Source organism: Pseudochaenichthys georgianus, chromosome 7, assembly GCF_902827115.2.
Source record: "Pseudochaenichthys georgianus chromosome 7, fPseGeo1.2, whole genome shotgun sequence".
Taxonomy (NCBI): domain Eukaryota; kingdom Metazoa; phylum Chordata; class Actinopteri; order Perciformes; family Channichthyidae; genus Pseudochaenichthys; species Pseudochaenichthys georgianus.
This window is the reverse complement of record NC_047509.1, coordinates 24,376,917-24,401,995: the sequence shown is the minus strand read 5'-3', so window position 1 is coordinate 24,401,995 and position 25,079 is coordinate 24,376,917. Positions and strand designations below refer to the sequence as shown.

Sequence of the window (25,079 nt, the reverse complement as noted above, 5' to 3'; positions counted from 1 at the left end):
ATAAAGAAGAATATTAGATCGTAAAATAGGCTATCACATATTCCCTGTTGAAAAATATGATTTATTTCTTTGTAAGAACTGGGGGTTACGTGACCAGAAACAAGATGAGCTGTAGTAACAACGTGGGTATATGATGTGTGCCAGTAGCCCAGTGTACACAGGAGGATGCTGGGGATGCCGTGAGTAGCAACCTGCTAGGCTCCGCCTCCTCCTCCTCATTATGCATGCAGTTACCGGGGAAACTAGGGGAGTCTCGCGCCGGCAGCCCGTCACGACTCACTTCAAAAGCGCCTGTAGTCTGTGTCGGATAGTAGAGAGGCCGAGCTGCTGCTGCGGAGTACATTTATCGCCATACGGCAGCTGCAACCGAGATACAGCACCTTGAAAACGAGAAGTAATCTGGTGGGGGATTCTTAAAAAGGAGAATTGCGCTTCTTCACTATTCCAGATGTGGGGAGCGCCTCTGCCGAAGCACCACAGCCGGGGTTTGGATGCAAGATGGAGACATAGGGGATTCCTCTCGAGAACGCGCACAGTGAAGAAGCCAGAAGACAGCCAGTTTATAGAGGGAGAGCAGCGGGGCTGTGCAGGGAACAATGGTTCAAAACGTGGTTTTGGTGTTTCTCCGCAGGAGGCTGAGCCAGAGACCGAATGTGGAGGAGCTGGAAGGTCGGAACATCCTGAAACGTAAGTTTAACACTTTAATGTCTGTCTCCAAACTGACATCTCCGCCCCGGAATAATAATATTTACTAAATGTATATGGAAAAGCCACGATGAAAAACACAGGGCAAGATGATGCATTAGTGATAGCACAGATCGTCCAGTGTACATTATTCAGGAGCAGGAGATCCGCCTGAGTGCACATCTCCTCCCCACTGCTACAAGTGCCCTACTATAGCAACTGCAGCTGTACACTTTGGATATGCAAACTTTATATGAATTACATATTTCTACACTACTTTAATTACATTATGGGCATTTAATCTATCTTTGTTCATTTTTTATTGACCTAATACCCTGCTGTGTTTTAAATTGTTTACTTACTGATATATTTACATTCCTTATTTGTCTGGTTGTTTTTTTCCAGAGAGGAACGACCAGACAGAGCAAGAAGAGAGGAGGGAGATCAAGCAGAGGCTAAACAGAAAGGTACAAAACAGCGTGATTTTGTATTCTCCCTATATATTCAAATGAGTTTCTGATTCCAGCAAAACATGGAGACTCCTATCATCGGCTCGTTCTTAATGTTTGTCCAATTTCTTGTGTTTCAGCTAAACCAGCGGCCTACAGTAGACGAACTGCGAGACAGAAAGATTCTGATCCGCTTCAGTGACTATGTGGAGGTGGCCAAAGCTCAGGACTATGACAGGAGAGCAGACAAGCCCTGGACTCGGCTCTCGGCAGCAGACAAGGTGTGCATACTGTGGAGCAAAGAGTAATGAATACTTAGTAACAGTAAACAAATAACAGCTACTGACCTGCAAACAATAACTTGGACTGATTCCTAAATCAAGTTCACTACTTGATTTAGTGTGATTAGAACATTCCCAAATTCTTCTGATACTTTCATCGTCAAAATGACTGTTATGGCTTGTTGTTGTTATTTAGCTTATCACACCAAAACACCTGTTCTCTTTAGATTTTCTTTGGTTGATTATATTTCCTTTTCTCCTGCTGTTGTTTTGCTCTCCAGAGGATGGAGCCCCACAAAGGCTCAGGGATGCTAACGCTTTTTCTTTCTCTTTCCCAAAGGCTGCCATCCGAAAGGAGCTGAACGAGTTCAAAAGCACCGAGATGGAAGTGCACGCCTCAAGCAAACACCTAACGAGGTCAGTATTGTGAAATAAATGTCTGTGCGTAGTCTGTGTTTTGGGAAATGCATGCATGTTCTATTCTGGGCCACTGTGGTCTATTTTTAGCCCCCCTTGCTCACCAAGAGGAGCTAAAGATAGATGGGAGTGCTTGTAAAATGGGGAGGGGGGCGGTGGGAGTCATTGTCCTTCTGGAGAGCTCGTACTGCCAAGCAGAGAGAAATGATAAAAACAAAAACACGGCGTCCTTGGCTAAGCTTGTTAGGAAAGCAGGGGTCTTTGCTGCGAGTTGTAAAAGTGATCCGGGGGGGGGGGGCTGGATGCGAGAACGTGACCAGTCCCTGCCTGCACACATATAATGATCGCGCTAAGAATAGCCTCACAGATCTGATTAATAGCTGCTATGATAGCTGGCTGTGTGCAGACAAAGGCACCCTCTGTTCTCACTATGTGTACTTCTCCCCTTCACACTCGACTTATCTGCATGTTTGTCTCTCCAGGTTCCACCGACCGTGAAGCGAGGACTTTCTTCTGTGAAGAAATGCTGAGCTTGTTAATTTCCTGGACAGTTTAAAGAGCCTGGAGCCTTTTTGTCTTCAGTGGTTCTTTAACATTCTTCCAGCACCCTTGACTGTCATATCACGTGTATGACAGCCCGGGTGTGGGAGAGAAGATGACGGTAATGTTTGCGGCAGTGTGTCCTGGAGACTACTGAATGTCGCCACATGGAAGCTGGCTGGTTGGAGGAAGACTGGTGGAGCCTCTGCCTCTCTGGATGAGAGCGGAGGGAAAATAACAATCTTGTCATTCAGTCAGTGTTGTTTTTTGTACTATTTGATGGACTCCTTTGACAAGGCGCTGTGAACCCGTGTAGTGGGAGGAAGCTGTGCATGTGACCAGCTTCACCTTTTCTTAACTGATGAAATAATGTGTCACTTGGACTGTGTAAAGACTGTGCAGTCTGGGGGAGGTGGGATTGGGCATGAATTTGATATCAACTGTACATACAGTATGTCAATCTGAATGGGATGTCTTCACTGAAAAGAGAAATACCTTTGTAAGCACTACTTGTCTTCAAAATACAAGGTCTTTTTTATAAAAAATGGTTTTATCTCAATATTTCCAACAGTTTTATTCTCAATCAAGAATTGTGTTGAAAAGATATTTACAAACAAATTATAGATTTAACAATTTTATTTTTTTCCAGTAGTTAACTTCCTTACATAAATATATCAGGAATTTGTTTTAAAAACATCACAGAGCAGAAACAACTCAATGTTTACTTTCAAGAACACTAAAATGATTAAAACATTTCATCAGGTGATACATATTAGAATAACATAACATTACCATTAAAAACAAACATTGAGCAACAATGCATCAAGGTCAGAATAAATTAGAAACATCCACATGGAATAAAATCAGAACCTGGAACAATCAACACTTTTAAATTATACAGCGCGGTGTGCATGAGGCGGTGTAATACACAACCTTGTTTACAGTGCAGGATGGTCTTCAGCTCAACATATGGCTCTATCAGGGGAAAAACAAAGCATGCAGGCCTCTCTTCACACTCTTGATCTCCCCGTCTTGCTGCGAAAAGGTAAACGAGCACAAAGAAGACAGTTCATTTGATACCTTACACAACATGATCTGAGTCACACGGGCTTTCAAATGAGCAGTGTTACTGCTGACAGAGTGAAGGACACAAAAGGAAGAGCCAGAGTAAACGTTTTGGTCTAATCCTCGCTGAATGGTCACATGTCCACTCACCATCTCGCTAAGGAGTCTGTCCTGAACTGACTTCATGTCTTTCCTTATCAGGCACATCTGATGGCAGGCAGAGCAGCAACGATTCGGAGGTGGTAACAGAATATGACAGTCAGGACAAGCAGGGGACAAGTTGACACATGAGACAATGACATAAGCGAAATTCTATTAAGGCTACTCAGCGAAAAATCCTTAGACAGACAGGTTGACGGATAGAGGTGACACAAGCTCTATTTAAAAAACAATAAAGAAAGTTCAACTATGATTGAAAATTCTTCATATGCCATCAGAAGTCTTGATTTATACATCTAATAATGGAGTCTAACACTTGGACAACACAATGGCGCACATATTAGATGTGAAGGTTTTAACCTGGGATGTGAATATTGTCTCCTCATACTCCAAGCTGTGGCACACGTTACTCTGGAGGGCCGTCTTCAGGGTCTCATTGCTGGAAAGAGTGACACACAACCGCATGAGGGAGAGGCAAAGTAAAAACAAGTAAATGTAAAATGTATATTGACTATGGGTTGAAAGGGGATAAACATCAAATGTACTTAGAAAAGTATGGAAAAGGTGGTTTACTTGACACAGTGACAGTTCATGGTAATTCAAATTGCTTTAAAGATATACTTGATGTGCTGTTGTTCATGATATGCCTTAAAAAGCACCATTGGCCCCTTTCAAATATGACACTTATTCAAAACCAAACACTTTTGGTATGATTTCTGATAAAGCTCTACAGTAAAGTCAAAGATTTGATCAGAGGCAAAACGGTTTTGGGCATTTATGTAAGTAGCCAAAAGCCTCTTACACACCAACATAACCTCTCTGAGCCATGGTGGCAGTAAGATAAGAGGGAACTGAGATACTTGACTCTTATATGGACAGAAGGAACGATGCATGGATACAAATCAGAAACTGCGTATGATGAGGAAAGTCAGACTTCCTTTTGTCCAGTGAAACAATGTTGGAATCTTAATTATCTTATATAAATATTCATTTTTAGAAATGCTGATTGGATCATAAGTGCTGATTAAAGCATAGAGAGGAGAGGTATGTTCATGAACCTGCATCGCTCCATGGTAACACAAAAAGTACTGTTGTGGCCATTCTCTTGTAAAGGTCACAATGAACTTATATTATGTGAAAGCCATTTGCTTTGACCGTGAGAAATCTGGGTATAACAAGAAGGCCAATTCCAGTCTGGTCAGCGCTGCCTGGCTGGATAATGGCTTGCTGAACAAACATCAGTGAACTCAGCTTCGTCATATGAAGAAACACTGGTCACATCCCTCCGAAAAGTAGGTTATCTTAAGCCTGAGGAAGAATTTGTTTTGCAAGCTTTTTAATCCATGTTGCACGGAATAAACAAGTGTGTAGGGCAACACACACGCACGCGCACACACACACACACACACACACACACACACACACACACACACACACACACACACACACACACACACACACACACACACACACACACACACACACACACACACACACACACACACACACACACACACACACACACACACACACACACACACACACACACACACAAAGAGAGGCCTAACTTTCACCTCGTGGTTTCCCGCTCCTGGTAAGAATGGAAAGCAACAGCCTGCTTTTTCCAATACACCTGTGAGAGAACAGAGACAGAGCACTGATCAAATCAACATCGAAAAGACGTCACAATTAATGACAATTTCATTAAACAGTAGTTTAATAGTTTTCTTTTGGCAATATTTCTTTCGAAATTCTTCTCCAAAAAGTCAAAATGTGAGAGAGACATACAGTCAGGTCTTTCTCCATGCTTTTAAGCACAGTGTCATTCTTCTCCAGTTTGTTGATCTCGTCCAGCAGGACCTTCTGAACCTGCTCCAGCCTCTGAGTCCTGCACACAGGAGAGAGCATTAACCAGTGGAAGTGGAAATCTAAAATGTAACACAGACCATACATACAATGTGTTTACAGGCCGCAGGGAGGCAGAGTACTGTAGACTTAAAGCCCATCAAATGCACAAATGATTACGTTAAGTACTAACCAAGTATACTAAGAACCGTTTAGGGAAATGAATACTAACTGTACTCATTTCCTCTAAGAACTACATCAATAGGCAACTAGCTTCCAAAATAGGCCTGCAACAAACGACTCATTTGATAATCGATTAATCTATCTATTCGGACTATTACTGTACGCCTTGCACAATTTCTCAAACGCTCTTATTTAGCCATCAACTTTTAGATTTAGCTTGAGGTTGTTTTAGGCATGTGGAAACTAACAATGAAGACAATAAAGATGAATACTTGATTCAAAAATACATATATTATTAAATTAACTAAACACATTTTGAACAAAATTAACATTGCTTTTTATTTAAATTAAATAAATAATATCTCACATCAAAAGAAACAATAGTGTTTTAACAAAAATCGTATTAAATAATCTGATGACAGAACTGTAAACAGAATAGCTGAAACTTTAACAAACTAAATAACTCAGTTACCTCTAATCATTAACCCATGTTTGTATAATTGAGTTAACTCCGTGTGTTGCTGCTAGCATACAAGCTAGCATACAACACCTGATGTGGAAACGTTCCTCGTGGATGGGGCTACAGAGCTGCTAGAAAGACAGTCGAACCCGGTGCATTCCTCCGTCTGGATCTGGAGCACTTTTGCTAAATGTTTAGACAAATTGCTCGTGTTACCGCCCTTACATGGTAAACTCTTATTGCACTTTTGGCAACGAGCATTTTCCACAAAGTTTAACCACACCTCGGAGCGCGTTCTCTCCGCCATCTCCTCCGTGTGTTGCTGCATGAAGCAGCTGCGTGTGTGTAAACTGCCCCGCCCCCTCGCACACAGACGGGGGAGAGAGATCTCGTCTGATCGAAAATACATCATAGACGCATTTGTTTGTCTTTTTGCATATTAGAAACGAGTTGGCGACACTAAGACTGCGATATAATGCTTATGTAGCAATAATACATGACATATATTTTTTAAATGTCTGCAGTACCGATAAACAGACCAATAACGTTGGAGCTTAACGGTGCGTAAAACACATGTGATGACGTCACCAACGAATCGACGACTGAATTAGTTGGCAACTACTTATTCAAGTCGATTAGTTGTTGCACCCCTATTCCAAAATAAGCTATATCTTCATTATGTTGCAATGTATTAGCCAATATGAACAGTACAGGTAAATGTTAGTTATTCAACAGTAACCACATACTAACTGACCTGTGCTTGGTGACCTGCGTGTTGAGGGAGGAGACGTGCTGCTGGACGGTCTTCAGAGTCTGCTTGTTGTACATCTCCACCATGTTGTGACGGTTCTGAAAACAAACACATTTCAGGATTAAGAAAGCAGAGCTGACAAGAGATAACAAGTGCTGGGAAATATTCCAAGCTCAGCCACTGCTTTCTAAAACACACACTGTCATCTTCTTTTATTTACGTTGAATAGGTTTTTCTTTCAAGGTAAAAAGTGACTTGTTGCCGCCAGTTTTTGTTTAACCTGTGTTGGACTATGGAGATCCTTTTTATATGCATAGCTCAGAGTTTGAATACGGTTCACACAGCTTATTATGCCTCCCTGAGGTTCATTCCAATTGTTGAGTTCTGCCTCATTACTATAAGATTACTCTTGTTCTGTTGGTCTTTGTCCCACACAATACCTTTTTGTTTGCATTCTCAGGCTTTCTTTATGCTTTCATTTCATCTCTCCTTCTGTGTATTCTGTCTCTTTATCTGTGTGTTTTTGTCAGCCAGTTCTCTCTTGTAAAGTTCATTTCAATGGGCCTTACCTGGTTAAATAAATATATATATTTGAATTAGTGGTGTTAAGTACCTTCTGAAATTCCTTCAGGAAAAGGGGAACTACATAATGCAGACGTCAGTAGTGCAGTTACTGTGGCATATTCTTTCTCCTCTGTGGACTATTTAAACGTTTGTCGTGCGTGTGTGTGTGTGTGTGTGTGTGTGTGTGTGTGTCCAACCTTGAACTTATTCTTCAGGTCGTTGCTGAACTGCTGGAACATGCTGCTCTGGTTCACAGCCAGCTTTGGTAAGTCGCAGTCCTCCTCCTCCTCCTCCCCCTCCATGTCTCCGTCTCCCCCCTCGGCCTCCCAGCAGTGACTGGAGCTCATTGTGTGGGAAGAAGACATCACGTGGGTCACCTCAGCGTCAGCAGACATCCCAGCGACTGAGGGTAACAGGCAGACACACTGATCGGTTAGAGTGAACATCCCAACAACAACAACAAAAAAATATGATTTTATATATACAGGTTGCAATCGGTGTATTCTTCCAAAACCAAAAAACAAGGCCATGAAAACACAACTATTTTCAAAGAGCTTTTTTTGTCTACTCTACTATTGTTATATTTTTGTATAATGTAATATCTAAAATTGGATTTTACATGTAAGTATTACATCTTATTTTAAAACAGCTTTGTGATTTCTGGCAGTCTTAGACACGCCCAGAAATATTTAGGGTACCTGTACCATGAGTGCTTTTATTCAGTCCTATTCTGGTCTCTCTGATACACTTCTGTATTCTTTCCTTGATACCTTTGAAAGCATTATCCTTTGACTACATTCCCTTTCCTCTAAACTGCTCTGCACCTGACCATGAGGTCTGGTTGAAACGATGAGGAAATATGTGTACCATCAAGAGGCCTTCACTTAATAACTAAGTTTCACAAATATAACTTTGAGTGATTCATGTTGTTCAGGTTTGCATGTGCACTTAAATTCTACAGACAAGACGCACTGATTCCTTAATAAAAGTTTCTCTACCAGGAAATGTCATTCCTGCCTGAAATAAAAAACAAATGTACTTTACAGCGGCTCACTGGCAGTCAAGAATACGTCTTACAGGACTTGAACAACTTCCTCGGTTTCATCCGAGGAGAGCGCTGCCCTCTGATCTTGCTTTTTTTCTTCTCTTCCTTCTCATCTTCCTCAGAATCACTCGACGATGAGATGTGGCGCTTGCGACCTGGTCCTGTAAAAAGAACCATCTGTTATAACCAATGACCCGGTATACAACTGTTTCATAACACAGGGGTTTCCTCTTAAGCAGAGTCTCATTTGACCATGGAGTAGGGATGACATTACCATAACGACTATTACATTACATTTAATTTAGCTGACGCTTTTATCCAAAGCCACTTACAGTAAGTGCATTCGACCAAGAAGATACAAACTAAAAGAAAACAGAATCATATAAGTACATCAGGTTTCATAGAGCCAAAACATTTCAAGTGCCACTCAACTGGTTTTAGATAAGCCAGTCCTTTGTTAGAATGTAAGTGTTTAGTGAGTATCTATGTGCTTTTTTCCCCTTCATTTTATTGCTCAAAGTGGAGTCGAAGTAGATGAGTTTTTAGTCTGCGCCGGAAGATGTGTAAGCTTTCTGCTGTCCTGATGTCAATGGGAACTTGGGTCCCCCTCGCAGTGCGGGTGCAGCGAGCCGTTTGGCTGATGCAGAGCGTAGTGCAAGTGCTGGGGTGTACGGTTTAACCATGTCCTGGATGTAGGAAGGGCCAGATCCATTCGCAGCATGGTACGCAAGTACCAGTGTCTTGAAGTGGATTCTAGCAGTTACCGGAAGCCAGTGGAGGGAGCGGAGGAGCGGGAACATTTTGGAAGGTTGAAGACCAGACGAGCCGCTGCATTCTGGATGAGCTGCAGAGGTCGGAGGGCACATGCAGGTAGACCAGCCAGGTAGTCTAGGCGTGTGATGACCTGGACCAGAAGCTGCGTCGCTTTCTGGGTCAGGAGGGGACGTATCCTCTATTTAATAAGATGTCATTTTATACTGAATTAAAACGTTGTTTAGGCGTGGAGGCGACCTAGAGAGGTTAGTATGTAGCAACTGGGAAATACAACAACAAGTTAAACACAAAAGGTATTTTACCTGAGATACGAAGCTGCTCAGAGTTTCGTTCTCGGTCTGAAGATGGTGTTTTCTGTCATGATGGACAGTAATGCAAAAGCCATTTATTAAACTGGTTAAAACTATTCAAAATCACAACAGCAGTCAATGGACTTTCATTGCTGTTATCAGTGAGTGCATGTATTCATCTAATTAGAATCAAGCGATCATAAAACATGAAGTGTGGTAAAGCCATACCTCTCTTTTATGAGACACAGCCAGGCTGTCATCGGGGCTTTCCTTAACTCGACTGGTGAGCACTGATGACTTAGTGGACGACTGGCTGGAAACCCAGGATACTGAAGACATTTTACTGAAGCCATAACGGCTGCTGACGGTGACTTCAGGGATCGGAGACTGAGGAGGAGAGGTCATGGGGGGCTTCTCCTGCTCGAGGAAGGTGGATGTCAACAGGGGCCGAGCGGACGGAGACAAAGGCGATGGAGGCGCTGAGTGCAGACTCTGCTGGATTGAACTTATCTGGAAACAAATAAAAGAATGAAGAGGGACAGAAAGTGATGAGAAAATGATGGACAAGAAGAAGTATGGACACTCACTTAGTGGGTATCTAATCACCATGGCTGTCAGAGATTAGGGACAGAACAGACATTTCCAGCAACGCATTAAGAGGCACAGATGAAGTGTTGCAGTGCTATTATCTGCTCTGTCTGGAGTTAAATAGGTCCTTTTAATCATTCGGATCATCATGTGGAATTCCACCATTTGATCCTTAATTACTTCATGTATTTATCTGGGGAAGTTGAAACTCTTAAATAGCCACTTCAGACTAATGGTTACACACATCCACCCCCTGAGAGCGGCTGTCAGTTCTCTAAGCAATGCTTAGGTCATAGTCATACTCACTTCAATTCTTGGTTATGAAGGCCTCAAGCTATGTAAGAATTCACACCTCCATTCATGTCACTCTCGTGAATCTCACATGACTGTGGCATAACGTAAATAACTTCTATGTAGTGTGAAGGTGTGTTTTTTAATCACTCCAAGATGTTAAATACCAAGAAAACCCAGCAGTCATCGCAACTGATGAATAAGACGTTTGTAGTTGAGAATGACTTATAGTACATTTTCTTTGCTACTGTTTGTATCATTTGTGTGAAAGTGAGAATGTGGTATTATGCCACGTTAAAAATGTAATTGTGACCTTGAACACGGAATACATATATGGCCATGTGACCTCCATAAGGTGTCAGATAGGTGCTCTTGTACCTCTGCTGCACGAGGTCCAGTGGGGAAACCTGCAGCAGGGGTTTGACCTTTGGTTGTTTGACCTTTGCGGGTGAGTGAAGAGAGAGAGCGTACAGACTGGACCGAGTGAGTCTTGGATGATCTGTGCTTCTTATCCACGCTGCAGAAAGAGGAGAGCCTGAAGGTCCCTTTACTGCTGAGTGTAGAGCGAGGTTTGGGAAGCAGCAGGATTGGCGAGGGGGTGTCCTCGCAGGGAGGGTCAGGGGAGGCAGGGAGTGGGGATCCCAGCGGGGTGAGGAGAGGGGAGCAGGTCAAACCGAAGGTTGGGGCTGACCTCTCGGCAGCTGTGAGGGACCAAAGTAAACACAGATGTTCAAGCAGCTGGCCTCAGAAGTTGGACAGAGAGTATAAGGTCAATATATACATGCTTTTCTTCATATCAATTTACAGTTAAAAGGTTGGAGAGCAATACGGTCATTTATGTAATTGTTTTAAATCTTTCTCTATAAAGTAAAAATTCCTCTAGTGGCAACATCGTCCAGTACACACATTATGTTTTGCACATTTTTCAGAACTTAACACAAAATATCTCATGACTGAAACAGGCAAAGCAAATCCCTTGAATACAATAGGTGCAAAACGTTGGGGTTTTGGGTCAGGGATATTTTTAAATAAGACCTTCAGAAATTCAAATCTTTCTTCTTGTCTTAAAATGTAAACTGATTTTTTTCCCCATTTTTGACCATAGGGCTTAACTTTAAGGCCACATGGGGACTTAACTGAGACGAGGTCAGCCCCCCCACCAGGTGAATCATCTCCAAAGGTTTGAGCTAGTTAAGGAAACATGCAGCGTGGCTACACTGAGTGAAAACCAAATACTATGTAGCTTTACAATGCTTAAATAAAGGGAAACTAGTTCCAGAAGTATCAGTAATGTATGGCTACTGTGATGGAGTTAGCTTATCATTTGAATCACTATGACACAGGCTGATGTCAAATGGCTGTTATCTAACTTTTGGTGAGTAACTTTCCACTCTTACATCTCATCCTCTCGATCAGAGGAGGGGACGGACAGAAAGAGCTGTGGCGGGCTGCCCAGGAATCCTTCACTCCATTCATCTGATCTTTGGCATGGGCGTAATTTTTCTTGTTAAACTTCGAAGTTTCCGGAAGAACATTCTTAGGCCGCAACTCCTGAAAAGCAAAGTGTCTCTGTTATATGTCAACAAGCATGAAAGCCATTCTGAACCACAATGTGAATGTTCAAGTTCAAGACTGTGGCTTATTCGCAGCTTCAGAGTTAAAAAGTAACATCTTGATATTTCCCACCATTTGCTATACATAAACATATACAGCTATGTGCTTAGTTGAAACAGCTTTTGGAATGTTTTTAATGCTTTTACTATCAATTGATGAAAAATGTAAATCATGTTGTTATTTATATAGCCTTATGCTTTTCAAAAAGCACGCTGAAATGACTTAAAGGGGCTGGGCTCCCACCTTCGAACCAGATGGCTTTTTCAGATCTGACTGCTTGTTGCTGTCCGGTCTCTGGTGTGTATCTGTGGATTGCTCAGAGGAGGTGTTTTTTCTCTTCTTCACCTCTGGAAACTCTAAACGGCTCTTCTCCACCTTCCCCTGCTGGCCTTCAATATGTTTCTGTTGGCAGAAAACCCAAAAAGGGATGGAAAATATTCTGCAACAATCTACTATTAATGCAACGCCATCAGGCTAAAATGATTTGTTAAGCCTACAGATCTCAGAAAGTAGAGTGAGAGTACGTCTGTGTGGATTCCTGAAAAAAAGGGTGCCCGTGGCTGAACCTTTCTTGGTCATTGTCTGCCAATATACTAATGTGTTCAAGCCCTTTTTATTTTCCTGCCAGTGTATTACTTTCTTTCAAAAACAACACTTTAAGATGCCTGGAGAACAGCTACATGCGTCTGCGTTCACTTTGAGTGCTAATGTGACTCTTTAATCATTCTAGAAAGATCGATGCCTCCTTATACATGCCCACTAGATAGATTTGCTAGGGCTTTAATAAAATACAAATTAAAGTCAGAGTTAAAGAGTTACCATGTGGTAATATAAATATTATTTCATATATATTCAGACAGGTGCTTTATGCCATGCAAAATAGATATAGCTTGATCACAACATGACACATCAACTCAACGACCTCTACCTTGGAAGTGAGTGGCTGTAGTGCCATGAGCTCCGACTCTGATTCGCTGCTTTCTGGCTTCCTGTGGCTTTTGGTTGGTTGTTTGCTGGCAGTCCTTTTCTTGGTCACTTGGGCAGCCTTGTGGGTTTTCTCAGCTTTCTCCAGATGATTAGTGGAGGAGTACTATTATTATGGGAACAAAGACAGTATGATTTCAGTCTATTTGCAACAGCACTATAATTAACTGCCTTCTTTCTAAAATACATTTACATTAGGTGCAAAACAGTCGACTGTGTGCTCCTAATGGCTCCTGGTGGTTTTGCTTGTGTGCGTGGGATGAGGAACAACTTTATGCATCTGTTACTACTACTTCTACTACTACTACTACAAAATGTTTGTTAGTATTTTCAGATATATTTTTTTTAACACCTAGCATGGATTTGTTAAGGATAAAACACAAAATATTGAAACAAATGTCTTGCGTAACAAGGGATGTAATGGCTTAGACTGGATCAAAGATGAGCTCATTAACGGATGTATTATTTAGAGTTAAGACGTAGGCTTCATTGTAATGCCTAACGAGTTTAATACTACTGGTCAGTAGCATTCCTTTTATTAACAAGATTCCAAAATGGCAATTGTTTTTGGCAGATCCACAATACTTGGAGATCAAATGTTCTGATCAGGTCAAACCTAGTCACACGCATTACTCTATTAGAACAAAAATGATTCAGTAATTTGTTCAGTAATATTTCAAAAGAGGATGAAATGTACTAAATGTGAAAATGGAAATGAAAGTAATATATATGGAAATATGTTTGCCTCGGGAGACAGAGGTTTCTCTGCCTCGGACTGGCTGTCATCAGTGTCTGGATCCCTGTAGCTCTTGGTAGAGATGGCTGCAGTTCTCCTGGGCCTCCTGCATGCTGCTTGAGCTCTGCTGGGTGCTGCTGCTGCTTCGGGAGCTGCTGCTGCTGCTGCGGGGGGCTTCGGTGTCTTTTTCCGCTGCTCCACTCTCTTGATAACGTCAGGCTTCTGCTGATTAAACAACAATGACACACTGTGGCTGAAAGGGATAGTGCATGACTTGATTGAATGCTAGTTGCTGCCAAATCCTACACACTGTACCTTTGAAAACCGAATCAAAAACAATACTGGCTTACCTTTTTCAGTTTGGAAGTGCTCTTGACAGGTTGTTTAGAGGGTAGGGGTAAACCTGGTGATTCATCTGTAATGAAAGAAAACCCTTTTTACATGAAAATACTCATTCTAAAAAGTGAAAAACATATACAAAGTCTTCAAATATTAAGTTAGTCTTAATGTAATAACTTCCAAGTTAAGAGCAGCGTGAATGTGTGACTCTAAAGGCCTACATGGAGTATGAAGAGACACCGCTTTAGGTTTGACCGGCGCCTGCCTGGAGTACGTGGTAACTTTGGGTTTGGGTTTCCGGCTTGATTCCTTTAGCCAGCTAACATCTGTCGTGGCATAGTCAGTGTCGGTGTCACTGAACAGATGCTTCTTCACATGGCGCTTCTGCTGCAACACACAAGGTGGTGGAAGACAGGGAGAATAATAGAAAAAGAGAGACAGGGAGGAAGAACGTTTGTTGGCAAGCACATGGTGTATTTCAATTTTGTGATTACCGCGGAAATATTTGCCTAAAAAGAAGCGTAAAGGTATACAATCACAAATAAACCAAGCATGTCGTGTCTCTACCATCAACTTCTTATAGCTAATATAATATCTCTGGCTTTTGTATAATTATTTATTTATTCATTTAGTTCTTTATTTTAATATTTATAACATAACATAGGATTTCATAAAGTATTTTTAAAATAGTTTATACATTATTCGAATATAGGAATAGTAGATAGGATTACTTAAAATATAGTACCTTATATTTCATCTTTTTTCCCTTTAGACCCTTGTGGTTTATTCTTAAAAACCCTTACCTTTACCCACCCCCCATTTTCCCTCTGCTGGTCTATGGCCTTGTAGAGGGTAACGGGGTACAGAGGGTAACGGGGTACAGAGTCGCTTAGATAAGCAGGGGAGTGCATCTGACGAAGAGATAGGTTGTTGTGCTCCCTATCTCTGTTTCTTATCCTATATCTAATAGAACTGCTCGGGTCTTGATAGATTGAGTGGGGAAGTTCATGAGATCTTTCTAGAGGGTTATCAAGAATAACTTTTATCCAATGACCTTTTCCCTCTCTGTCTGTGTCTGTGTATTCTCTTGTTCCGATTAACCCAGACAAATATTTGTTCTTGTTTTGTATCTATATCTACGCCAGGACCCGGAGTTGAGGCTGATCCTCTTGCTGTAGTCCTGTGTCTTGGATCCTCTATCCCGAGTTCTGGATTAAGTCGTGGACTTCGGGTCGTGGCTGAACCTGTCTCTGCGGTCCTGCCTTGGGTCTCGTCATGCTGCTTCCCTGATGGCTTCCACAGGATTGTAGCTGATATCCTCGTGGATTCATCTTCTTATTACAGACACATGCATTTCCTAACATTCGGTCTATATGCTGTCAAATGTATTATCTCTTCGATTTACACACGGCATCTATTGCATGTCTGTCCGTCCTGGGAGAGGGATCCCTCGTCTGTTGCTCTCCCTGAGGTTTCTCCCATGTTCCCCTTAAACTGTGGGTTTTCTCTGGAAGTTTTTCCTTGTACGATGTGAGGGTCTAAGGACAGAGGGTGTCGTTTTTCTCATACTGATATTCTGAACAATCTGTGCTGTTGTATTTGCTGTAAAGTGTCTCTACTGTAGGCTATTTTTATTATATGTACAGCACTTTGGCTCGACCAAAAATCGTTTATAAATGTGCTATCTAAATAAAACTTGATTTGATAATATACTACAGTAAAATGAAAGTATACTTTTGCAACAGGTTCTGCTTTCTTGGTTGTACTGGGCAGTGCTGATGAGTCCTGAATGCTACTGTCAATAGATATTGGGAATATAAATGAGACAATTGTTAATAACAAATCTTAACACAAGTTAACTGTTGCATGAGTCCATTCTCATCTGGCAGACCTACCTCCTTGATATGAAAGAAGTGCTGGAGAGGGTTTTGTTCTTTCCCTAAAGAACAATAACAAGGACTTTAAGCATTAAAGTGACAAGTACCCAGATATACTGGATGCATTATATCTGGGTTCAACTGACGGTTGATGCAGGTTTTTCAAGGTATCAAATAATTAACATGAATCATTTGTTTACCCCAGCACTCAATGGTGCATCAGTGTTGAATGCAAAAACATCCTTTCTGTGCAACACAAAAAAAGGCATTATTACATTCTTAAATGCACTGAAAGCCACAGAAATGACTTAATGTGTCTAAAGTATTGAATCAAATTACCGAGTAGTATTTGTTGTGGTTTTGCTGTGGGACTTCATGAGGCTTACAGTTCCAAACTCGTCCTTCTATAGCAGATAAAGATCATCTTTATTCAATCAAGCAGCACTTAGTGGAACTCCTCACCATTGATGAAGTAATGATCCCTTACTTTAGCAGTCGATAACCAGCTCATATTGAAGATAGGCCTGTAACAAAAACATATTCCATAAGCAGCAAAGTTATGACAGTGATTTGTTCATTTAATTAACCCTAGATAACAAACTGTCCTTCACTGCAAACATCGCTGCTACAACCCGCTGCTGCAGATACACTCTTTACAACATCAGGAGGATGCGTCCCCAGCTGACCCAGAAAGCGACGCAGGTTCTGGTCCAGGCTCTCGTCATCTCACGCCTAGACTACTGCAACTCCCTCCTGGCTGGTCTACCTGCATGTGCCATCCGACCTCTGCAGCTCATCCAGAATGCAGCGGCTCGCCTGATCTTCAACCTTCCTAAATGTTCCCACACCACGCCGCTCCTCCGCTCCCTTCACTGGCTTCCGGTAACTGCTAGAATCCACTTCAAGACACTGGTACTTGCGTACCATGCTGCGAATGGATCTGGCCCTTCCTACATCCAGGACATGGTTAAACCGTACACCCCAGCACGTGCACTCCGCTCTGCATCAACCAAACGGCTCGCTGCACCCTCACTGCGAGGGGGACCCAAGTTCCCATCAGCAAAAACACGTGGGTTTGCTATCCTGGCTCCAAAATGGTGGAATGAGCTCCCCATTGACATCAGGACAGCAGATAGCTTACACACCTTCCGGCACATACTGAAAACTCATCTCTTTCGACTCCACTCTAAACCTAATGTACTTATATGATTCTGTTTTCTTCAAGTTTGTATCTTCTTGGTCGAATGCACTTATTGTAAGTCACTTTGGAGCGTCAGCTAAATGCAATGTAAAGTAATTTAAAAAAATGAAATGTACCTGTTGACAAGAGGAGGGATCCAGCTCTTAGGGATCGTTGCTGCAGTTTCTTTTACTGAAGATTTGGGGGTCATCTCATAACGGCTAGAGATGAGCTTCACCATGCTGCCTGTGACCTCTGCATCTCTCTGCATGGACACAGTAGGTGTGAGATCACAATACACTACATTAGAACAAACAGCAAGCTTACACAGAATGTATACCTTCTCTTTGCTTGAAAGGGCGTTACTGATTTTATCCTTAACATTCGATGGATCTCTCTTCTGCAGAGCTTTGGCTGTGGAGGCCTTGGCCGGAGCTTTGACTGGAGCGGCATCTTCCTGCAAGGACATCTGGTGTTTGCTCTTCCCTTTGGCCAGGCTATTTTTGTGGGCCTGCTGCTCTTTGGGACCACACAGCGTTGAAGCACTCGGGTCTGCAGTGCGTCTGCCTTTGGCGTGGTCTTTAATATCAGACACCTTCCTCTGTGCTGCAGCAGGCTCCTGTGGTGCAGGGTCCTGGTTGCTCTCCCCGAGGACCTGTTGCAGGCGCTGGGTGAGTTCACTATGGAGCTGCTTTTGGCTGTGTTTGTCTGAAACCGAAAACCTCTGAGCTGAGGAGGGGCGGTCCTGCTGTTGTGCCAAACTTGAACGAGGCTCTAAAGAGAATAAATCATTTAATATAATTACTACTTTGTACTTGCTAATATGTGTGTAACTAGATTATAATATGCAAAATATTTGGTTTATTGTAGATAGTCAAGATATTTGAGGACTTACCACTTCTTGGCAGAGAATTTATTTTCTGTGTAGGCATCATTAGCATTTCAGAAACGGAGAGTTTGCTCCAGTTAATGGATCTGCAATTTGAACAAATAAATGTTAATGAACGCTCTATACAAACATACTGTATAAAGCCCACATATAAACAACATTAACATTCAGAGCATCATATTCTCTAATAGCAGTATAAATATAATTATAATTAAAATAACAGTATGGAGTTCTTACAGGTTTTTCCCAGTTTTGGGTTGGCTGTCAGGAACACAATTAGGATCTGTAAGCAAAAAGATCAATGGTGCGTTCAAGAATCTTGGTAGAACAACAATATTTGTAGTTCCTGGCTAAGCTAACGTCTAGGTCAGTATAGCATTTCATACCAAGAGACTGCTCTTCTCCCTGTCCAGCTAGAACCATTTCCACTGCTTTTGCCAGTGGTATGTTCTGTAGGACAAGGAAAGACAACAAATGCAGGAGAGTGATAATAGTTTGCACCATATTAGAAGAGGGATTATTAAACATTCATTTGGTATTTTACCTTTTTGTGTAAATCCAATCCAACATTATTCTTCATGGAAAGTTTGGAAGCTGTTCTCTGTTGAGATGATTCACTCTGAAACAGACCCGAGGGAATTAAAAAGAAAATCACATTTTGGGCTTGCATGGAGAACATTCAGGACGCGCCATACCTGCTTTGTCATGCCACCTGTTGCTGTTATTGTACTGTTAGGTGTTGTGCCATTACTGGAGGTCTTAGCAGTCGTCCGGAGCTCTCCGAGGTAAGAGTCACCTTTCCTGTCACACGAACGAACCATCTCCAGAGACGGCTTCCCTTTACCCTTGGCGGAATTATCTAAAAGGTAGGGGGGGGGGGAAAGATCAATGTCCTGGAGCTGAATTGACAAACCTTGCTTTAACACTTTGTGGACAAACACAACGTAAGAAATAGAAAACATCTTTCTTTGATTTAACATCACCTATCACTAGATGTGACCTAAAAGGATCTTTTATGACTGTCTCATGCATAACTGTTAAATCTTACAACCTTGATCACTGCTAATTCGTCTTTGACATGAAAAAGCTCAAAAAGCCCTGTAATAAGAAACATGTGATGACAAAGTTTAGTATAGGATATATAATGCAAAATAAATGTTTACATGTTGTACTATTAACTCTACTTTCATCAAAAACAAAAAAATGTATATCAACCATTTACAATTCCATTTGAATCGTTTTAAAGTATGTCAACTTTTAACTTTCAAGACTTTTCAGGACCATTCCATCAACTGGTGTGAAAGCAATTCAGGACAATATTTGTTGACACATACTTGATGACAGGACCGCAGAGAGGGACTTAGCATCATGCACACTTCCTCCTGCACCACTGCAGATGAAGGTGGTCGACTCTGAAAACCTCATCCTGGTAGGAGTCACAAGCTGGAAGAAAAAAAGAAAAAAGAATATTAAAATAAAACACATGAAAGATAACAGGAATACTGAAAGAATGAAAATAAGAAAATACTGCCATCAATATGAATAGAAGGTCTAGGATAGCGGCCAGCCAAAGGATTGATTCCCTTGGTTTCTACGCCCCCTACTGGCCTTGACTGATCGTTTTTAAGGCTGAAGATCCGCAACCAATAATTACACTTTTGGGTAATATGTCTTCTTTTTATATGGCCATAGTAAAGGATGGTAGAAATGTGGTCCAAATGTAATTTGTAACTACTCTACCATCCTATTTGTCATCTTAAGTATCCTTATATTTATTTTCCAAAAAAACAAATGGTGAGTAATCTTCTGAAGGCAGAAGAACATAGCGGTGTTATTTTGTGTACTTTGACATACAATTAAATCCTTCTATACAAAATAGTGTAATAACTGGAAAAACACAGTTTCATCTACTGTAAACATCAGTTTAATTTCCCTGGGCCAATCAGAAGATAATATAATAGTAACTATTTTCAGAACCTGGAAAGCCTGTTTTCTATCTTTATGAGCTCAGTGAACTGAATGTGATAGTCTTGGACAAACCTCTATGTTTTTAAGTACCAAAAAAGTACAAAACTGTTTCACCTGTAAAGGTGCAGCTGGGGCCGGTAAGTAAGGACCAGTGTTTTTCTCACTTTCACCAAGAGACATCTGACTCTCTGGAACAACCTGCATGGAGAGCAGCATGCAGGACAACACACAAATGCATCAAAGATGTCATGCTGGTTTGGACATTGTATAACAACAATTTGATCGGCATTGATCACAAAAAACGCATAATATGCAGAATATAGTTCAGACCACATAAGCAGTCGCCCCAGCTGTCTCCAGTTAAATACATCGTGGCTTCTGTATATCCACAGCATTATGATAACAGACGATTGGTTACCTGGGAGATGCTATCTTCCATTTGTATTTTAACCGTAGTGTTGACTACAGATATGCCTGACTTCCCCACAAATTCCTGCAAGGGAAACACGGTTGTTAATACATACTGCCAACTAGTGTTGTCACGATACCAATATTTTGGTTTCGATACCGATACCAAGTCAAGAATTGCGATTCCGATTCTTTTTCGATACTTTTCTTAAAAAAAGGGAAACAGTCTTAAATGTAATTATTGTGCTTTATTTCACACCAGAACCATAACCATAACACAAACGTTTAAATAATGAGAACAATAAATAAAATAAATGACAATAATTCGTAATAAATAAAAATAAGCATCATCTCAAACTACTTTTTTGTCAAAATAGATTTGTATATTAAACAACAGAAATGACATTCAACACAATGAGGTCTCTGACAAAAAATAGAACATAACCTCACTGTCAGAGATATAGCTAAAATACTTCCAAATTTCGCTTCTGGCGTCTTTTTTGTCAACAAGCCGAGGCGCAGCGGCAGTTGAACTCTCACTTGCAGCCATGCTTCTCGTTTTCTCACATGCTCTGGCAGCTAGCGAGTGCACGAGAGAGGGGAGGGACTAAGTGCGTGCTTGAGAGGGGAGGGACTGCAGGCACGGCTGCAGTGCAGGGAGTGGAAGCAGAGCGCTGAACACACACACGTAACGGCGCTTTCTCACCGGAGTACTTTTCCCCGTCATTCTTAAAGCACCGATACTAATGAAACGGAGGAATCGTAACGTTTTTAACGGCAGGGTATCGCGGTACCTTTCAAGTATCGGTACACCGTGCAATACTACTGCCACTACACTTTTACTGTTTTGTATTTTGGTGTCAAAGAAAGCAGAATATTCCTGTTCACATTGTGGCCAATGAGATGGATTAAACAAGCCGTGACCTACTGCGCTCTTGCTGTGTCCATAGACCGTACGAGCAGCCTGCAGGATGTCCAGGGAGGAGCTGAAGTGGATGGTGAGGCTGGAGCCTTCCACCGCACCCACGACCACCACCTCCGACAACTTCAAATGCAGGACTTTTCTCTTGCCCTTCTCTGGAATAGAAACACACACAGACATACTCAACTCTCACACACACATATTTAAGACATTTGCAGTCACATCAAAATCAAAAGGTGATGTTATCTTCCTAAAGTGTTGTGCTTTTAAATAATCTATTAAGCTTATTTAGTTCCTATCAATTTACTTCATGAATGAAAATACTATGGTTTAAGAATCTAGAAATCATTGAATATCATAATACAAATCAGATGTATTGACTATCTGGGTAATTAAATACATATGTAGAGTTTGTGCTTTGATTACCTTTAACAGTGTAGCGTTGGACTTCATTCTCATTGATACATATTGTTTCCCACTGGCTCTCCTGCATGAAGAGGACATATCTTCCTGTTAGGCTTTAACACGTCGTATATTGTCCATTTAGTGTTGATTCTGTAAATGTTGCAGTTTTTGATCATCACTTTCAGGAATTCTTGTGAGGTACCTGTGCTACTTCATCACCCAAAGAGAAGTAGAAGGAAATGCTGTGGCTGTCCAGGTTGAAGTCGATCCAAAATTCTTCAAGCTTCTCATCAGCAGGCATCATTAGCTGACAACATAAACACAACCCTTTCAACACATCTGTGAATACACTTAGGACAGCATTGTAAAAGAAAGGTTAATGACACCAAGAAGGCAAACGTGGACGGACAAATTCTGTAATTGTTTTCTATTATTTTTGTGATTCTGGTGATACTTACCTCATTCTTGTCCAAATAGACCTCCAAACAGGGATAGGAATACACTCTAGAGTAGAAAGAGAATTATTCAAATGTGCATCTGTCTTTGCATGTCTTCCCTAACTTCGTTCTGTCAAGGTCCACCAAATACTGTTTGTATTTAGAGGTTAATGATAAAGTTAAAAAGGAACAGAATTAGAAAATGGCTTATTCTATGGGTAAATGATATCACTGAGTAAAGAGGAAGACATCTTTTTCATTCTCTCACTGTGCTAGAGTAAAGGATATGAAATAACAGATTAATTACATTATTCCTATCTCTAATGGTCTTTGGAGTTACTGAGCTTTGGGATTCGTATACCTTCTCCGGTCTCCCTGCATCCCATTCACCAAGTTCAGAAACTTGCGACAATCCTGAAATCACACAATCTTATATTAAAATTCTATGTAGCTGAACTCCTGTTGTAATATTATACGAAATCATTCCCACTCATGATTGTAAATGCAAATGAGAGTCAAAGGTGATAAATTGCTTTTACCGTCTCAAACTCAGAATCCTGGATCTTGACAAAAGCACTGGCCACATGCTCCATGCTAAACCATCGATGAGCCAGCTCCTTCCTCTGGCCAGGAGTAGCCATTCTGCACAAGGCCTCCATCAGGGCTGTCTGCAGGTCGTAATCTGACAAAAACAAACTGCGTTGTACATTTGTTGTGTCTATGTATGGTCCAGGGTTTCGAGCGATGGACGGTACTATGCATAACTCCTACTTACCACCTCCCTTCAATATCTGACCAGCCAGCTTGATCCTGTCAAAATGTAATAAACAAGTAAACATTTGTCTGTTATAGTGAAAAAAGAGCAAAAATTAATTCCAATACATACATGATATCTGAGGCATCCTGAGACGTAAGGATCTTCCTCTCTTTCTTAAACTCCACTGGGATCTTGTCCAGAATTAAGTTGAATTTGCGGATTGCCTGTTAGAACATTGTAAGCAAGTTGATTTACGAGCAAATACATGACCCACAGACAGTTGTAATGCTCTTCCAAATAACTGGTTATTGAAAAACATTTCAAACCTCTTTTTGGATCAGGATGTAGATTCTGGGGTCTACTGCCAATTCACCAACAGGATACAGAAAGGACTCTGTGATTTGATGTGTTCCTGCAAAAAAACAAGGGGGGGACAGCAATACTGTGAATAGAGACAAAGCTAATAATGTTACTTACTAACCGTCATCATGAACGTTGTTGGGTATACTATAGAATACAATGACTTCAATATTACACTAATGAATAATAAACCTTTTAAACATTTAATAATACAAGTAGAATATACTACACATGGCTCATTGAACTGACAAAACAAGATATTTTACAAATGTACAAAAGTACCCTCTTTGCAGGCTTCATGAACCACCTGTAACAGAGAGAACATAAATCAGTTTAACATTATGGACACAAATATGAGTGGTATATTGTTCGTATGTTTTACTGTAACAAATCAGCTCACCAACAAGGCATCAAAGAAGTCCTCAGAGAGGTTGAACAAGGTCTCATCCCACTTTGGGCCACACTGGATCCATAGTTGCCTGCATTTCTCAAACCACTGCACCATGTGCACAACACAGGTTTAATATACACCTGACTAAAGCAATAACTCATACAGCACTAACAGTGTGAGTCTGTATTATATCTTTCACTTATCTTTTTGATCAGGCCTTGAGCAATTATTCCTGACAGTCCCTGACGACCACCAGGTCGTTTTAGGTTTTTCCCACACTTGTAGAGGATAGTGAAACCCAAACTGGCTGACTTTGAATCGTTTTCATCCAAACTCTACATAAACAATATAGATGTGGTTACATTAAACATACAGACAACATATTACCATGGCATGTTAGTGAGTGTGCTGGGATACATCTTACCCTGCTGACAAGCTTATCCAACTTGGTGAGAAACTGTTGGGAACATTTTATGGTGGTCCCTTCACCAATGTTCCTTTGCAAGAATAAATGCAGGGCTTGGACTTGCCCACTCTTCAACACCTCATCAACGACTTTCTCTAACTGCACATGAAAAGGGTTCAACTACGTTTACTTTACACCACTACGTGCAACAACAACTATTTAAGTGACATTGCGTGAAGTGATATGGATGTTGACAAGCTTGTTTAAAGTGTTCCATTCCCACCTGAGTGTCCTGCGCCGGTGCCATGTTTTCTTCCGAGATAGAGCTACTGCCGCCTGGCCTCTGCTGTCTTCAGAAACACTGTAAAGATACACCATCAGCATCAAGCTGTCAATAATAACGCCAGGATTGTATTTATTGTACATAACTGTAATCTTTGAACTAGTAAGTCGTATCTATGAAACTCCATGGACAGTAATAACAATCTATTACCAGCTAAGAACGAGTGAGTTTGGAAACTCAACCGAGCTGATATGAAAGTGAACAGTTAGCTAACGGTTGACTAGCTTACCTTATTACAGTTGTTCAATGCTAGTAACGTAAACCTACACAAGCTATTTAACTACTGTTTACAGACGTTTTCCATAAGCTATACCACTATGACGTTTACCATACTGTATTAATGGTGGCTACACGACTCTATAGTTTGCTCTGGGAAAGTATAATAATAGATACCTGCGGCTAATGCTACTAGCTAATATAACATCTCCTAGCTAACGCTCGTTGCCATCGTTAACGTTCTGCGGGCATTGAATAATTAAGGTATTTGATTTGATTGATCTCGTAACGTAACCTACCGTGATGTCAAATGTCGCCCAGTAACATAACATAATGACTATTTATCTTTATTTCTTTGACAGTTTTGATAGTTCCATCACAAAACGCGCGAATATTTTTCATTTATCGCGCATGCGCGAGAAAGGTCGCCCAGCAGTCACCTCAACAGTTCGTCCAGTTGT

The 25,079-nt window shown here is 41.2% G+C and overlaps 2 protein-coding genes across 6 annotated transcripts in view; one reads left to right on the top strand and one right to left on the bottom strand.

The window, feature by feature from the left end:
* The window catches only part of phactr3a (phosphatase and actin regulator 3a), a 32,854-nt gene extending 29,959 nt beyond the window's left edge, over positions 1–2,895 (top strand). For both annotated transcript variants that reach the window (XM_034086486.2, XM_034086485.2), the window contains 5 exons: positions 632–687; positions 1,090–1,151; positions 1,274–1,414; positions 1,755–1,831; positions 2,314–2,895. In XM_034086486.2, the coding sequence (XP_033942377.1) occupies positions 632–687; positions 1,090–1,151; positions 1,274–1,414; positions 1,755–1,831; positions 2,314–2,329 (352 nt within the window). In that variant the 3' untranslated portion in view covers positions 2,330–2,895. The remainder of the gene's footprint in view (positions 1–631; positions 688–1,089; positions 1,152–1,273; positions 1,415–1,754; positions 1,832–2,313) is intronic.
* Positions 2,896–3,020: 125 nt separating this feature from the next.
* Positions 3,021–25,011, bottom strand: sycp2 (synaptonemal complex protein 2). Of its 4 annotated transcripts, none has more exons than XM_034086349.1 (47): positions 24,918–25,011; positions 24,343–24,420; positions 24,078–24,218; positions 23,857–23,988; positions 23,663–23,767; positions 23,545–23,569; positions 23,229–23,314; positions 23,032–23,126; positions 22,921–22,955; positions 22,685–22,827; positions 22,507–22,559; positions 22,167–22,212; positions 21,911–22,015; positions 21,730–21,790; positions 21,310–21,458; positions 20,392–20,466; positions 20,088–20,171; positions 19,340–19,448; positions 18,701–18,864; positions 18,550–18,624; positions 18,392–18,455; positions 18,243–18,288; positions 18,012–18,091; positions 17,457–17,890; positions 17,254–17,381; positions 16,424–16,460; positions 16,276–16,340; positions 16,137–16,182; positions 15,955–15,998; positions 15,794–15,854; positions 14,281–14,446; positions 14,071–14,135; positions 13,730–13,945; positions 12,929–13,090; positions 12,244–12,402; positions 11,784–11,937; positions 10,765–11,087; positions 9,736–10,017; positions 9,520–9,571; positions 8,476–8,604; positions 7,596–7,801; positions 6,838–6,932; positions 5,384–5,483; positions 5,170–5,228; positions 3,956–4,034; positions 3,587–3,643; positions 3,021–3,406 (listed from the first exon to the last, which is right to left on the bottom strand). In XM_034086349.1, exons 2-47 carry the CDS (start codon positions 24,364–24,366, stop codon positions 3,350–3,352), a joined length of 5,073 nt encoding a protein of 1,690 aa, XP_033942240.1. In that variant the 5' UTR covers positions 24,367–24,420; positions 24,918–25,011; the 3' UTR covers positions 3,021–3,349. The 4 variants fall into 4 exon arrangements, with proteins under 4 accessions (XP_033942240.1, XP_033942241.1, XP_071059911.1 ...); XM_034086350.1 differs by having other exon boundaries at positions 13,730–13,942; XM_071203810.1 differs by having other exon boundaries at positions 14,281–14,443.
* Between the last annotated feature and the right edge of the window lie 68 nt (positions 25,012–25,079).